The sequence below is a fragment of the Chiroxiphia lanceolata genome, chromosome 20 (assembly GCF_009829145.1).
Source record: "Chiroxiphia lanceolata isolate bChiLan1 chromosome 20, bChiLan1.pri, whole genome shotgun sequence".
NCBI classification, from domain to species: domain Eukaryota; kingdom Metazoa; phylum Chordata; class Aves; order Passeriformes; family Pipridae; genus Chiroxiphia; species Chiroxiphia lanceolata.
Window position 1 is genome coordinate 10,231,039 of NC_045656.1, and position 12,794 is coordinate 10,243,832.

The 12,794-nt window shown below is 47.9% G+C and overlaps 1 protein-coding gene across 8 annotated transcripts in view; it reads right to left on the minus strand.

Annotated features, from left to right (window-relative positions):
* ACACA (acetyl-CoA carboxylase alpha) overlaps positions 1-12,794 on the minus strand; it is a 117,370-nt gene that overhangs the window by 78,377 nt on the left and 26,199 nt on the right. For all 8 annotated transcript variants that reach the window (XM_032707154.1, XM_032707150.1, XM_032707153.1 and 5 more), the window contains 13 exons: positions 12,586-12,747; positions 12,145-12,308; positions 11,249-11,399; positions 10,655-10,758; positions 10,050-10,131; positions 8,796-8,941; positions 8,005-8,155; positions 6,564-6,698; positions 6,045-6,191; positions 5,352-5,540; positions 4,678-4,778; positions 4,483-4,571; positions 2,681-2,805 (listed from right to left, as the gene is read on the minus strand). In XM_032707154.1, the coding sequence (XP_032563045.1) occupies positions 2,681-2,805; positions 4,483-4,571; positions 4,678-4,778; positions 5,352-5,540; positions 6,045-6,191; positions 6,564-6,698; positions 8,005-8,155; positions 8,796-8,941; positions 10,050-10,131; positions 10,655-10,758; positions 11,249-11,399; positions 12,145-12,308; positions 12,586-12,747 (1,746 nt within the window). The remainder of the gene's footprint in view (positions 1-2,680; positions 2,806-4,482; positions 4,572-4,677; positions 4,779-5,351; positions 5,541-6,044; positions 6,192-6,563; positions 6,699-8,004; positions 8,156-8,795; positions 8,942-10,049; positions 10,132-10,654; positions 10,759-11,248; positions 11,400-12,144; positions 12,309-12,585; positions 12,748-12,794) is intronic.

The window sequence follows — 12,794 nt, forward strand, 5'->3', positions numbered from 1 at the left end:
AAGTCCCATAGACTGACTGACAAGAACAGCTCATGAGATTCCAAAGCTAAAGAGCTTTTCCCCCACATTGCTCTTGATCCCTTTCTCTCTGACCCCACTCAAGCAGAATGGCACCTCTAGGAACAATGGCACAGGTCTCTCAGGGAGAGACCCAAATCCCACTGATTTAAAAAATCTAAGCTCCTAACTCTGATCAGGTTGCTGTCCCCTCCTAACCAGTCTTGGGCCAGCAAACATTGCAGTGATTGCTCCCAAAGAAAGTTTTGTGCATTTATCCACTCCAGGACACTGTGGGAATTCACAGTGAATAATTCAAGAACTGCCTTGGCCGGATTTGAAACACAAATTCCAGGGTGTTGTAATGTTGCTGCTCCAGGTAACAGAAATCCGATAGGACACGGGACTCCTGCCATGCCACCAGCCATTCCTCCTGCATAGAGCAGCCAGTTAAGTACAGAAAATGAACATACAACAACAAATCACACCGTATTTCAACAAATATATGAAGGATGAAGTAGTTCCCACCCTGCCTTAGGAGCCTGCTGGCTACAAAAGGTGAATGATGGCAGCACAGCACTATTACTGAAACCATCCTCGGAGCCGCTTGTTAGTAATGGATTCCTGGGATACATCAATAACAGCCACAGAGGCATCGAGGTACTTGGACATGTCGCTGCCCCTGGACAAACTTAACCCACCCCACAGAAACATCTTGGCCACCCATAAAACACCACAGCCTCCACCATGGTGACACCAAACGTGCCACCGGGTCCCTCGGACGTGAAGAGTCAGATGGAAGAGGAACGACCGTCGTTTGTTTCACAGCATGTCCTGAAACTGAGGGAAAGCCAGCTGTGCCATGGGTGACCAAAGGCACATTGCCCCTCCTGAGCCCCTGTTCCCACTCCAGAAAAGTCCCTGTGACACCCACGAGGGCAGACCCCGTGGCAAGGCGGCACCGCGTTGGCAGCGGCTGCTCCAGCAGCACTCTAGTCACCCAGAAGGGTTCTTCCACCTCTGTTGTTTCAAATTTCAGCAAACTGGGATGTTGGCCTTTACTCGAGCAGAAACAACTGACAGCGGTGGGAAGAGCGACCACACAGGAAGGGAAAAGGAAAGCTCCTTGAGGCCTCCCCACACGCCCCTCGCTCCCTCAGACGGCCAAGGCAGGGCCCAGTGAGGCCCTTCCTCCCCGACACGGCCTGTGCAAGGGGCAACGAACCAGGTCAAAAGTTTTGGTCCCATTTTAGCAAGAAACAATCGGCATGACAACAACAGAATAAAGCCGGGTGCTGGCGCCGCGCTGGCTTCGCCTGCTCCGATTGGCAAAGGCAGCAGCGAAGCCTCAAACCAGCTCTTTGACAAGGGCTAACGCCTCGCCGGCACCCCCGTGTAATTACACACTTGAGTGACTGGACTCTGAAGAAAATTGAAGGCCTGAGCTGAGAACAGCTGCCATTTTCTCTCTCCATCACGCCAGCATGATTACTTGAGAAATGAACAGCCCCGGCTCAAAGCTACTCCAGAATTCTCAGAGGAAATATGGCTCCGTGTTCAAATAATGAGATTCTTAAGGCAAGCGTTACTTACAATCACACCACACACCAAAAAGGGAAAGGGGAGGAAAAGAGGGGGGAAAAGGAGAGCCAGAAAGAAAGAATTCCAGGGTCCTTCCATCTTACAAATGAGAATTTAAGAAACCCAGTCTCGGCCTAGGAAAATTATGATACTTCATTTGCTTTGGAGAGTTATTTCGTGGATGGCTACTTAGGATATATTTTTGGCAGTAACAGATCATATTATGTTTGTAAAATAAAAGAAGAAAGAAAATGAGTTCGGGGAAAAAGAAGAGACAGCCTCTGGAATCAGCCTCTTAAAAAGCAGGACACCCAAATCCAGCCTGTTGGAAATCGTGTTGTAGCAAAATTCATCCTGCCTTGAGGAAGGTGAGCGCTCGTTCTGCATCAAAGCATCATGTGAGACAAGGATTCTTTGGGACATTTTAGGAAATAGGAGAAAGAGACAGGCCTCAATTGGGGTTTTTTAATTATTTTTTCTGGGAATGTAATTTACTGGGAGTTTTATCCATTAGAGTGGGAATGAAGTTAATGAGGACTGAGAATTTTCATGGAGTAACAAGCCAGAAGAACACAAGAAGGAGGTGGTGGCATGAGGATTCCTTGTGTTTCTGAGGTGGAATCTATGTCTGACCAAGAGAAATTCCAGCCTCAGGAGATTCCCATTCCCTCTGTAAGCCCCTGAACAGCCGCACACATCCCAAGGGGCAAAGGCCTGATCTGGAGTGACCAACTCTGGGCTGATACTGAGCCCTGCCAGAGTCCCTCGTGCAGCCCAAGGACAGTCAGTCCAAAAGCACCACTGCAGACCCCAGACAAGACTTTCTGGGACTCCACCCAGGGAGAAGGAATCACTGCCAAACCTGTAAGACCAAACTATGGCTCAGCAAGGAAGAGCCCTCAGGGGCCTCCACACGGGCTGATGCCATTCACTACCCACCACCCACCTCCCTCCCTTAGCAAAGAAGGACCACAAAAATCTTGCTGCTACGACAGAAGTACCACCACAAAAAGAAACCACCTCCTTTTTGTGGGTTTGAGCTGCCAATGCAGTACCTTTCCAAGCATCCCACACACAGGAAGCAGCAGCAGCAGACACTTACAATGAGCATTGTAACCAGCAGGTTCTTCTTGGTGACCTGGGCGTGGGAGAAGATGTAGTTCAACACTGCGTTCATGTCACTTTTGTTCTCCTCCCGAAGGGTGAAGACACACTTGTCATAGTGACCTGCAAGCAGAAATGCACAATTTTTCCCCCAGTCTTCACACCTCTGGGTCAAGGAACACAAGTTACTGATGTGTCTTTATCTTTCTACGTATATTTTTTAATAATCTCCTTCGCGTGGTACCTGAAGGGAGCCGACAAGAGAGATGGAGAGAGACTATTGCCAAGGGCCTGGAGTGATAGGACAAGGGGGAATGGCTTCACACTGCCAGAGGGCAGGGTTAGATTGGATTTTGGGAAGAAATTCTTCCCTCTGAAGGTGTGGAGGCCCTGGCACAGGTTGCCCAGAGAAGCTGTGGCTGCCCCATCCCTGCAAGTGTCCAAGGCCAGGTTGGACGGGGCTTGGAGCAACCTGGGACAGTGGAAGGTGTCCCTGCCCATGGCAGGGGGTGGAACTGGATGATCTTTAAGGTGCCTTCCAACCTAAACCATTCTACGGTCCACACAATCCATTTTGGGAAGGAAGCATTCCCACCACCACAAACTGCAAACTTTAATTCAAACATCCTACTCTTATTAAACACCTCCTACACCAAATGCCTCCTTTGTGAGCAATACAGAGAGGAATGGTTGGCTCAGACTTTCATTCAAATGACAACTGGAATGAAATAACAGCAAAAAGCCTTGCACCATCCTCTACTACCAGCAAATTGAAGTGGAAATGAACCTGCAGTAGCATTAGGCTGGTGCAGGTAATGGAGCAGGACAAAAGAAGAGTGGAATCTGAACTACCTGTAAGAGCCAGAGCCTTGGAATTAGCCAGGGCTTCATTGCCATCTTGTGCCTGGATACAGCAGTGCAAGGCATTGATTTCACCTCAGCTTCAGACTGAGCTCATGGACAGCAAACAGCTTCCTGGTACTTTACAGCAGGTAACTCAGTGACTTTTGGTTTCACTGCACTTGATTTCCTTACTATAGAACTTAACAAAAAGGCAAGACAGAACTAAATTACGGGGTGAATTTAAATAGGTTTTCTGATTCCAGTTTTTCCTGCAGATGCGCAGAAATCAGGAAATATAAATCAAGCTTCCAATGTGAAGATTCTACACGTGGAATATCCAAGCAGGGGAATTCACCAGTGGTGGGTAACTGCTGACAGAGTCAGGGAGGGAAAACTGCTTCACCTCTGATCTGGAACAAGCAGAGACCACACAGAGTGGCTCAGCCTTAGTGAGCTCAGTAAGAGACCAGAAATGGCAACACACCTCATAATTCAGCAAGTGTATATCTTTTTACTCCAGGTCATACAAAAGTCCTCAATTAGAGGATCAGGAACTCCTATGGAAGTTATTTGTTTGAAGTTACAAGGAAAAGGAGCATTTCTACACTGAAAAGAGACCAGAACCACATCATGACACAGCAGGATGACCAGAATCATCCCAATGGCACGGGATGTAAAAGAAGGAGGATAAACCACCAGAGGAAAACCAGCAGAACAGACAGATCTGGAGTGGAGTTTGTCATTTGCCTCTTGAACACTCTTACCATGAAAACTCAAAGGGGACAGAAGCTCCTCTACAAAAGCCAGAATCTGACTGCAGACCCTTGAAAACAAGCCTGGGCAGCTCACCCTCACCATGAAGTTGGAGTAAACCCCCTCGAAGGGGCCCATGTGGAACTTCTGGGATCAAGTATGGCTCTTTCAGAAATCAAATCCTTGGTGTGCTCAGAGACTCACCGTGCTGGAACTGAGTCTCCACCTTCAGGTACTGACGGAGCAGATCCATCACCACGGCTTTCATGTGGCCCCGGATCCCACTGCGGTACCTGCAGAAACCCAGCACAGAGTGAGCCTGGCTGAACACACAACCCCTGCCTCTCCTGCTGTGGGGAGGAGTTCACATTTTGCAGGACACCCCTGGAAATGGCTCACCTCTGCACGAGCTGCACGATGCTCTGAGTGTTCATGAAGAAAACCTCCCGCTCCGACTTGCGGTTCAGGGTGGCGGCGTGGCTGTCCAGGATATTGGCAATCTGGAAGAGAGCAACCACGTGACAGTCCCGGTTCTGGATGGGATCATCTGGCTGAACAGCCAGCAGAGAGGCTGAGAGCTTCCAGACACACCAGAGAGAGCTCCAGTAGAGTCCAGTAAAAGCCAAAGCCTTACACTGCTGAGGAAGTTAATGACCTGACAATGACAAAAGAATCAACACATGATTTATACAATGGAGAAATCATCCTCCAACATCTCCTGACCTGGTCAGGCCTTCCTTGGCTGCAGTTATTCTTTTTTAAGGTGCAAATTGCACTGCAGCACATGTACCAGGTAAAAAGCAAACAAACAAATGCCCACAAGGCCACTGGTGAGATTAAAGTGTTTCTAAACCGCCTGTTTAAAACTACACCGAGCAGGGAACACATATCCTTCAGCACAGGGGAAGGAGACAAGCCTTTAAGCTCAAGTGATACAGGCAAGCATCTTTCATCATGAAGATCCCACGTTCCAACACACCTTTCAGGTTCAATTAAGCTCCGGGTAATTTAAAGGAACCTTCTGCCCCAACACAAATCAACTTTCATCCCTCTGTAGAAGTGTGGTTGATCACCTGTTGGCTGGGAAACTGGCAGAGGACTGATGTGATGTTGCTGGCATACTGGGCCATCTCTTTCTTGATGGACTTCTCTACATTGGGTGGGATCCGTCCAGACACACTGGTCATGATGTCCTGAAGTTCCAGCAGAGGCAAAGATGGATCTCTCAGAGTCTTCATCAGTCGCTCCACCCAGCCTTTCACCTACAGAGAGACAAGGCAGTGTAAAGACAAGCAGGAAGAAGAGAATAAGCAGCAAGAAGGGAAAAAAGGAAATGGGACTCTCCCATCTAACGTTGGACATCAGAAGGAATTTCTGGGTGGAGTCCCCATCCCTGGAGGTGTTCAGGATACGACTGGACATGGCACACAGTGCTCTGGTCTGGCTGATAAAGTGGGGACAGGTCACAGGTTGGTCTCCATGGTCCTGGAGGTCTTTTTCAACCTAATTGATTCTATGATTCTGCTCTGACTAGACCTCTCCAAGAGAGAAGGACATGGATGCACAAGGTCTGCTTGGACCCTGTGAGATCTTCCTCTCTGGTGAGACTGACCACAAGAAGTCTAAGCAAACCCAGTTGAGCTGGCCACAGCAGGGTACCACTGCTCTGACTCTGGGTCCTCTGGCTGTGACAGGTAAACTGGCCAACCCTGCCCTGAGCTGGAAGACTATTGTGCTCTGGCTCTGCAACAAGAAGCACCCAGTACCTTGCTGCTGAAGAAGGGCTCTGGCAGGCAGTACCCATTCATCACGTTGACCAGGTTATCCAGCACGTAATGGAAGATGCGATGGAGTTTCTCCCCTCTGAGTGCTGTGCTCTGGATCTGGGGCAGGGTACCCGTGTGCAGCTCAGCCTGGAACAACAACAGTGGCACTGACCTTCCTCTGTGGCATCAGCCAGGGGGGCAATGTCCAGGTACCCTCGACTGGAGCCTCAGATTTAATTTGGAAGGATTCCCAGAGTGGAAAAGGCACTTGGTTGAGAGACACAAACCCACATTAGTACTGAGGTAAGAAGAGAGAACAGGAATGGTAGAATTATCCTGAATCAGAGAGAGAGAGAATAATCTGAGTCCAGCCCTCAACTGAGACAAATGAATGGTGAAGTGACAATTCCAGTACGATGCACAAATGGGAAACTGGTTCACTGGACCATCTCGTACCGCTCTCAACATCACTCCCCTATTAAAAACCCAACAACATCTGTACTTCCTGCAACTCCTCACCTGCTGAACCCTGCTGGGATCATCCAGTTGTAGCTTGGCAATCACACAGCCTGGGTCCAGGACTGCCCCTGGCCGTTTGACATAGTGGATGCAGCCCGATTCTCCTGCTGATACCGTCATCACCATTTTCATCACCTGCACAAGGAAAACAGGTTACAGGCTCAGCTTCCACGTTCCCCAAAATGGTTCTAGTTTTGGGAGGCAGTGTCCCACCACAGACAGACCTGCATGAGCAGCTTTGGCATTCAGGCTTTCCCAAAAGCTTACAAACACACACACTGGGAACAAACCCAAACACTAAAGTGAACGGGAGAACCAAATAATTGGCTACAAATTAGTGCAGCATGAAGCCATCCTCGGGAATGTCACCTGCTCCACGTTGCCTGAACCAACAGGGACCCAGGAAGGTCCCACATTCAGCACAATGAACAAAGCAGACACAATTTACTGCTGCAGCTGCTGCACCCCAAAGGCTCCTCTCAAAAGCTACAGCAACACCTTCACTTTGAGCAGAGGGAACCAGGGTCACTTTCTAGAGCCCTCAGACAGCTCTTCCCAAACAGAAAGGCTTTCGTAGATCAACCATGGAAGCTCCTGCCTTTGGAGCAGAAGGGTTGGGCATGGGGGAACCAGTTTGGTTCTATCCTTACTATGCTCTACCAGACTGGGAGCACAGGGACTGTGTAGGTGGTTCCTTCTCAGCCATGACCCTGTTGCAGTGTAAAAGCACTTACATAAAATAACTGGATCTGTGTCTTGATATTTTTCTCCTACACATTGTCCCCAAGTGGTTTAATTGCCCCTCTGTCATCACACACCCTCCCCTCCCTCAAATCTGTTTTGAGCCACACACTCCTACACAACCCCTCATGCTTTCCTCACCGTGCTGCAGAAATTGCTCATCCTCCTCCTCTGGAAGAGTTAAGTAACTTCCAAGGGAGAAGGGAGGAGTGACACTTATTAACTCATCCAATCAACCTGATAAATGATCAGGTAATCAGAGAAGTCTTAGTTTCTTACTTAATCCTGGCAAGTAACTCTGCTTCTGAGTCTGTGTTAGTACTACAAGCAGAAGGTCTGGGGCTTTTCACTGGACACCTGCTCCTGCTCCTACAATGGTCTTCACCACCCCTGGAAAACACGTGGATCCCACGCTCCCTTGGAATCACAGCAAGATGACAACCATGGTCTCACTGCTGAGAAATTTTGCTTAGCACTGGGTGTACTGGGTGTACTCCAACTTCAGCTGTTCAGTAATTTTCTCCCCACTCCATCACTCTCACCAATTCCTGCTTTAGTCCAGGTTAAAACACGGACAAAGCTTGGAAAGGAAGTGCTGTGAATTATCCCTCATGCTCAACCCCCAGTTCCAAAGCATTTAATATCCCTCTCCCTCAGCTATTGCCTGGGCAGCCAAGTCAGTTCTTTGAGACTCTTTTACCTCGATTTCTGCAAAGCACTGGCCTGCAAACACGTGTCCCCCATCCTCCACCACGTACTGGATCAGCTTCCCCGCCGAAGGCGAGCGCAGGATGGAGGGATCGTTCTCCTTCTCAAACACACACGTCTTGTTCCCTATAGTGATGCGGTACCTAGGGAAGAGTGGGACAAATCACTGCCACAGAATTCCCTGGGGAAGGCAGTGGAAGGGGGAAATACATTCTCTCTTTCCCTATTCTAGTTCAAAATAAAACTAAAGGAAAACACCTCAACCAACTGAGGGGGGGAGATTCTACAGTATTTCAAGCCCAACCTCTTTGTCCTCTTGAACAATTTGTTAAGTTTCCAGGAACAGAACCCAGTAGGTGGAGCAAAGGTCCACATTCCAGACTTGGGGATTTTCTGGCCTAACTGCTATGATCCTTGCAGGGAATTTTGAGGGAATGCACTGAAACAGCACATCTTGTCTCTATTTCTAAGGCAGCTGTGGAGTTTCAAGATTTTAAAGATTTTCATGTTCTGGTTTTCAGTTTTTGCAATCCCAAAGGGTATTTTCAAAGAACCAGCAGAGGAACAGGGACTCCACATTGGTGCACATTCAGATCTTCCTTCTAACACTAACCAAGATCTGCTCTCCAGGTGAAGGCAACTTCTCCCTTTAAACTCATCCACAACACATCTACGAACCTCTTCCTAAGAGAGAATTCCATTCCCAGTTGATCTTTGGGAGGCATAAAGTTACAAGTACACCTAAGTTTGACTCGTATGTAAATGTTAAACATTAATCTGTACCTGTCCACTTCTTCTTTCATGTAGGTGGTGTAGCTGCTGCCATCATAGGAGAGGAGCAGTCCCCCATCACTCAGCCTGTGCACATCCACTTCCACACAGGAGTTGTTCATGATCACCACGTAGGAATTGGGAGACTGCCGGGTCACCTGCAGGTCCACAGGAATGGCAAATATCCCATGAATTAAACACAGCATTGAGAGTGCCTTAGTTGCCACAACACACACAGTTTTCCAAGCGCTGCAATAGCAGGAATTAAAGAAGGGGAAACAGAGACATTTGTTTTCATGTAAAAAAATTTGGGGTCATAAAGCCAAGCATTTGGCAGTCAGGAGATGCCAGAACTAATGCTGTCCATGAATCTCAATTTAATCCTCTCACACTTAAGGCCTGACTGTGGAGGTTTGATTGTGCAATCATGGATCATTTCTTCACCCTGATCTACGTACGAGTCACAGTCGCATACTAAAACTGCATAATGGAGGAGAGAATTTGAGGGGAAAACAGAGAGACTGTCCCACAGGGAAAGCAACAAATGCTCTCCCTAGAGAGAGGGATCCTATCACAGTCTCTGCCCCAGAGTTCCTTTCTGAAGCTGGGTAAATGCCTTAAAGAAACTTCAGCTGCTGCTCAGTGCCTCTGTTCCTCATCAGAGGGGTGCCAAGATGAAACCAGGGAGGTGCAGGGGTGCAGAACACTCAGAACTGCAAAAACCAGCATATGGTCACATCAACAAAAACTTCACCATCCCAAATTTGCCCAAGGAAGCTAATGAAGATTGCACAGGCAACCTTAAGTCTTGTATTTCCTAACTTTTGCATGTCTGGTTTCACAATATCAGGTTTTGCACTCAGCAAAGAAAAAGCAACAGTCAAGGAACAGATTGCTACAAATTCTGTCATATTGATGGGTGAAAAGTCCAGCAGAGTGGGCCCACATATTCAGAAACATCAACTGAAAGTTCTGGTCAACTTGTAGCAGTTTTGCCTATAACAAAGTAATTTTCACCCTACCCAGAGCATTTCTTGACTCCAAGAGGTTGAAATGTTTACAGAGATACTGAAATGGAAAGATGGGATGGGGTGTTATCATAAGGGAGGTTATACTGATTTCTTCACTCACTAAAGCAGAGAAAATAAACCCTATTCAGGTGTAATTCCCATAATTACATGTTCTACAAAGACTAAGTCAGAGCAGCACACACAGACACCTCCAAATCAGTGGCAGGAGGATGGTTTTCCCCACTGTCCATCGTACCTTCAGCACATACTTCTTTCCCTCATAGATGAGTTCCACGTCCACAGTGTTCAGGAGGGTATGAGCAGGCAAGACCTGGCCCCTGGGAAGAGAAGTACAAAACAAAACTGATCTTCCACAAGCCACCAAATGGCTACCAGGGGTCCAAATGGGTTCAAAGATGCATGCAAGGAATTGGGAAACAGCAGCAGAGAAATGGGAGAAGGTTTTTATAGAGTCTCTTCTTAGGAGAGACATTTATCAGTTTGACATGAGCCCATCTCCCCCCAGCTACACAGGCTGGCTTTGCTCTCTTTTCCATTCACCCAAGGGTGATTCAAGATTCCCTAATGCTGCCCTAGCAGCACACAGAGAAAGAACTCCATGTTTCTGAGCCATTCCCTGGAGCTTCTGCCAAAACTGCCAGAAACCAAACCCATCTGTGCAAACAGCAGGGGATATTTTGGGGAGATGCACAGACACCTGCCAGCATTCTCAGGCCAGCAGAAAAACAGCTTCCTGGGGCAGTGAACAGCCAGCAAATAAGAAGCCCTGAGTATTTCTGGACTGGATTGAGCAAAACTTGTAAATCAGAACTAATTACTAGAGAGCACTTGTGCTTTTACCTTTCCAGGGAGTGCAGGAAGTTGGAGACGCTGTTCCGTAAGCTCACGTCAGCCACGTGCAGAGCCCCACACACCACTCCCAGCATGGTGTCAGGCCTCTCAGCCTGCAAAGAGGGGGCACAGGGCACAGTCACACCTCCTTCAGCTTCAGCCCAGTCTGGAGACCAGACAAGAATCACCAGTCTCAGCTTTATTTTTGATTCTTGGCCACTGTCTCTTTAAAATTTAGTTGCTGTAGCAGCCACATAAACTCTGCATAGAAGCAATTACCTCTGTAAGTCCTTAAAACTACATCTTTTTCTTCCTGGATCAAATCTTGAGGCTCCAATAACATTTCCACTATTATCTGCCCCAGACTCCAAAACATTTGTCTTAATTCCCACATGCACTAAAGATGCTTTTCTGGTCAACTTTAAGACCAACTTTCCCCAACAGGGACGACCCGGGGTTCTGATATACATAAGAATTAAGGTCAGTGAAAATTCATTAAGTGGACATCAACCACTCCTAAATCCTCGTCCTTTTGCATCAGCACACAGCAAGCCCTTCCCCTCCTCTTTCCCATTTGTATTCCTGCAAGGAAAGCAGCTGGACCTGCACTTTCTCAGCGATCAGCCGGTCCAGCCAGCCCGTGTCGATGCGGTTCTGCTGGAAGCTCTCTGTTTCCAGCAGTTTGATCAAGTACTCCACAGTGGTTCGGAAGTCCCCTCGGATGGACAGCTCCTTCAAAGCCACCACCATGTTTCTGAAAGGGAAAAGAAAGAATCCCTCTTATCTATCCCATGCTAACAGTGACGTGCAAGCTGGCAGCTCCAGACAGCTCCCTGTGAGCTGCTGCAAAAAGCAGCCTGAAGGGAAGAGCAGAGCACGTGAACTGGAGCAAGGCCCTGGATGGCATGTTTAGGAATGAGAGAATATTCTTCAACCTGCTGCTGGTGTGAAGAAGAGCAGCTCAGTGGGATCAGGAGTACCCCCTGCTATCACCACCCAGGCACCCCACCCGTGTCAGAGGCGTACCACACACTTGGTCTCCATCCCACCCAGAAGGATTAAAAACACGGAAGACAAGTCTGACAACCCTGTCCTAGGACCAGATGCTTTAATATTCCACACCACAAGGGCACTCAGTGGTTTACAAGCCATCCTAAGGCATCGGCATAACAAGTCAGCAATGTTTTTCCTGTTAGAAGCCTTCACCTGAACACTTCAAAGAGGTTCTTCCAGCAGCAGGGATGCAAGGCAGGGATGAAACAGGCAGGAAAAGAGGAAAGAAAATTAAGCAAAAAGTGTAGAAATGTAAGTGCAATGCAGTGGAATTGCAAAGCAAGAGGGATGAGAAGCCTGACCATGATGTGGGAAACAAGGTATAGAGAGGGGAACTTCTCTTAAAACTCCTAGAAGTAAGTAGCCTTGTTTTTCCATGGCAGTTTGGATCAAAGAGGGCAAAACTAAGCAATTTCCAAGGCTCTACCACATTTCTGACTACTCACGAAATGGCTTCTTCACGATTTTCTCCCCAGGAGAAGCAGTGACCAAACTGAGAATCAGCAAACTCATGGAGCCCTCCTGCAGCAGCAACACTGAAATAGCCCCAGACGTTCTTATTGCTGCGGAAATTCAGCTCCTGAACCGTTCCAGAACTGGGCTTAAATCCCTGTAAAGACAGACAGACATTGCTCTACATCCTAAGGAAAAAGTTAGGGAAGCAATTAGAGTTCTGAAGGCTCTTAGAACACCTCTTAGTGCTGCAACCTGATATACACATAAATAAGTTCAGGTTATGTCTAACCAGAGTCTGGAGAACCATCAGCCAAGTGAGGTAAGGGAAGAACCTTTTGAATTTGCTGCCAAAATTTTCAGGAGCAGCAGTAGGAACTGACCCAAGGTGTGAAGTGTGTGGTGAGCAGTAACTACAGAATTTAAGCCCTCACCTCATCAGGATTCTCACTGGTGATCCGTGCAGCGATGACATGGCCACGGGGACTGGGGACGTGGGCTGAATTCTCAAAATCAATAGTTGTGTCTCCCCACGGAGAAACACCATACATCACCCTGATATCCTTGATCCTGTGGAGGGGGACCCCCATGGCAATCTAAGGAGAAAAAGAAAAATTAAAAGAAACCACCACTAAGTTTCTCT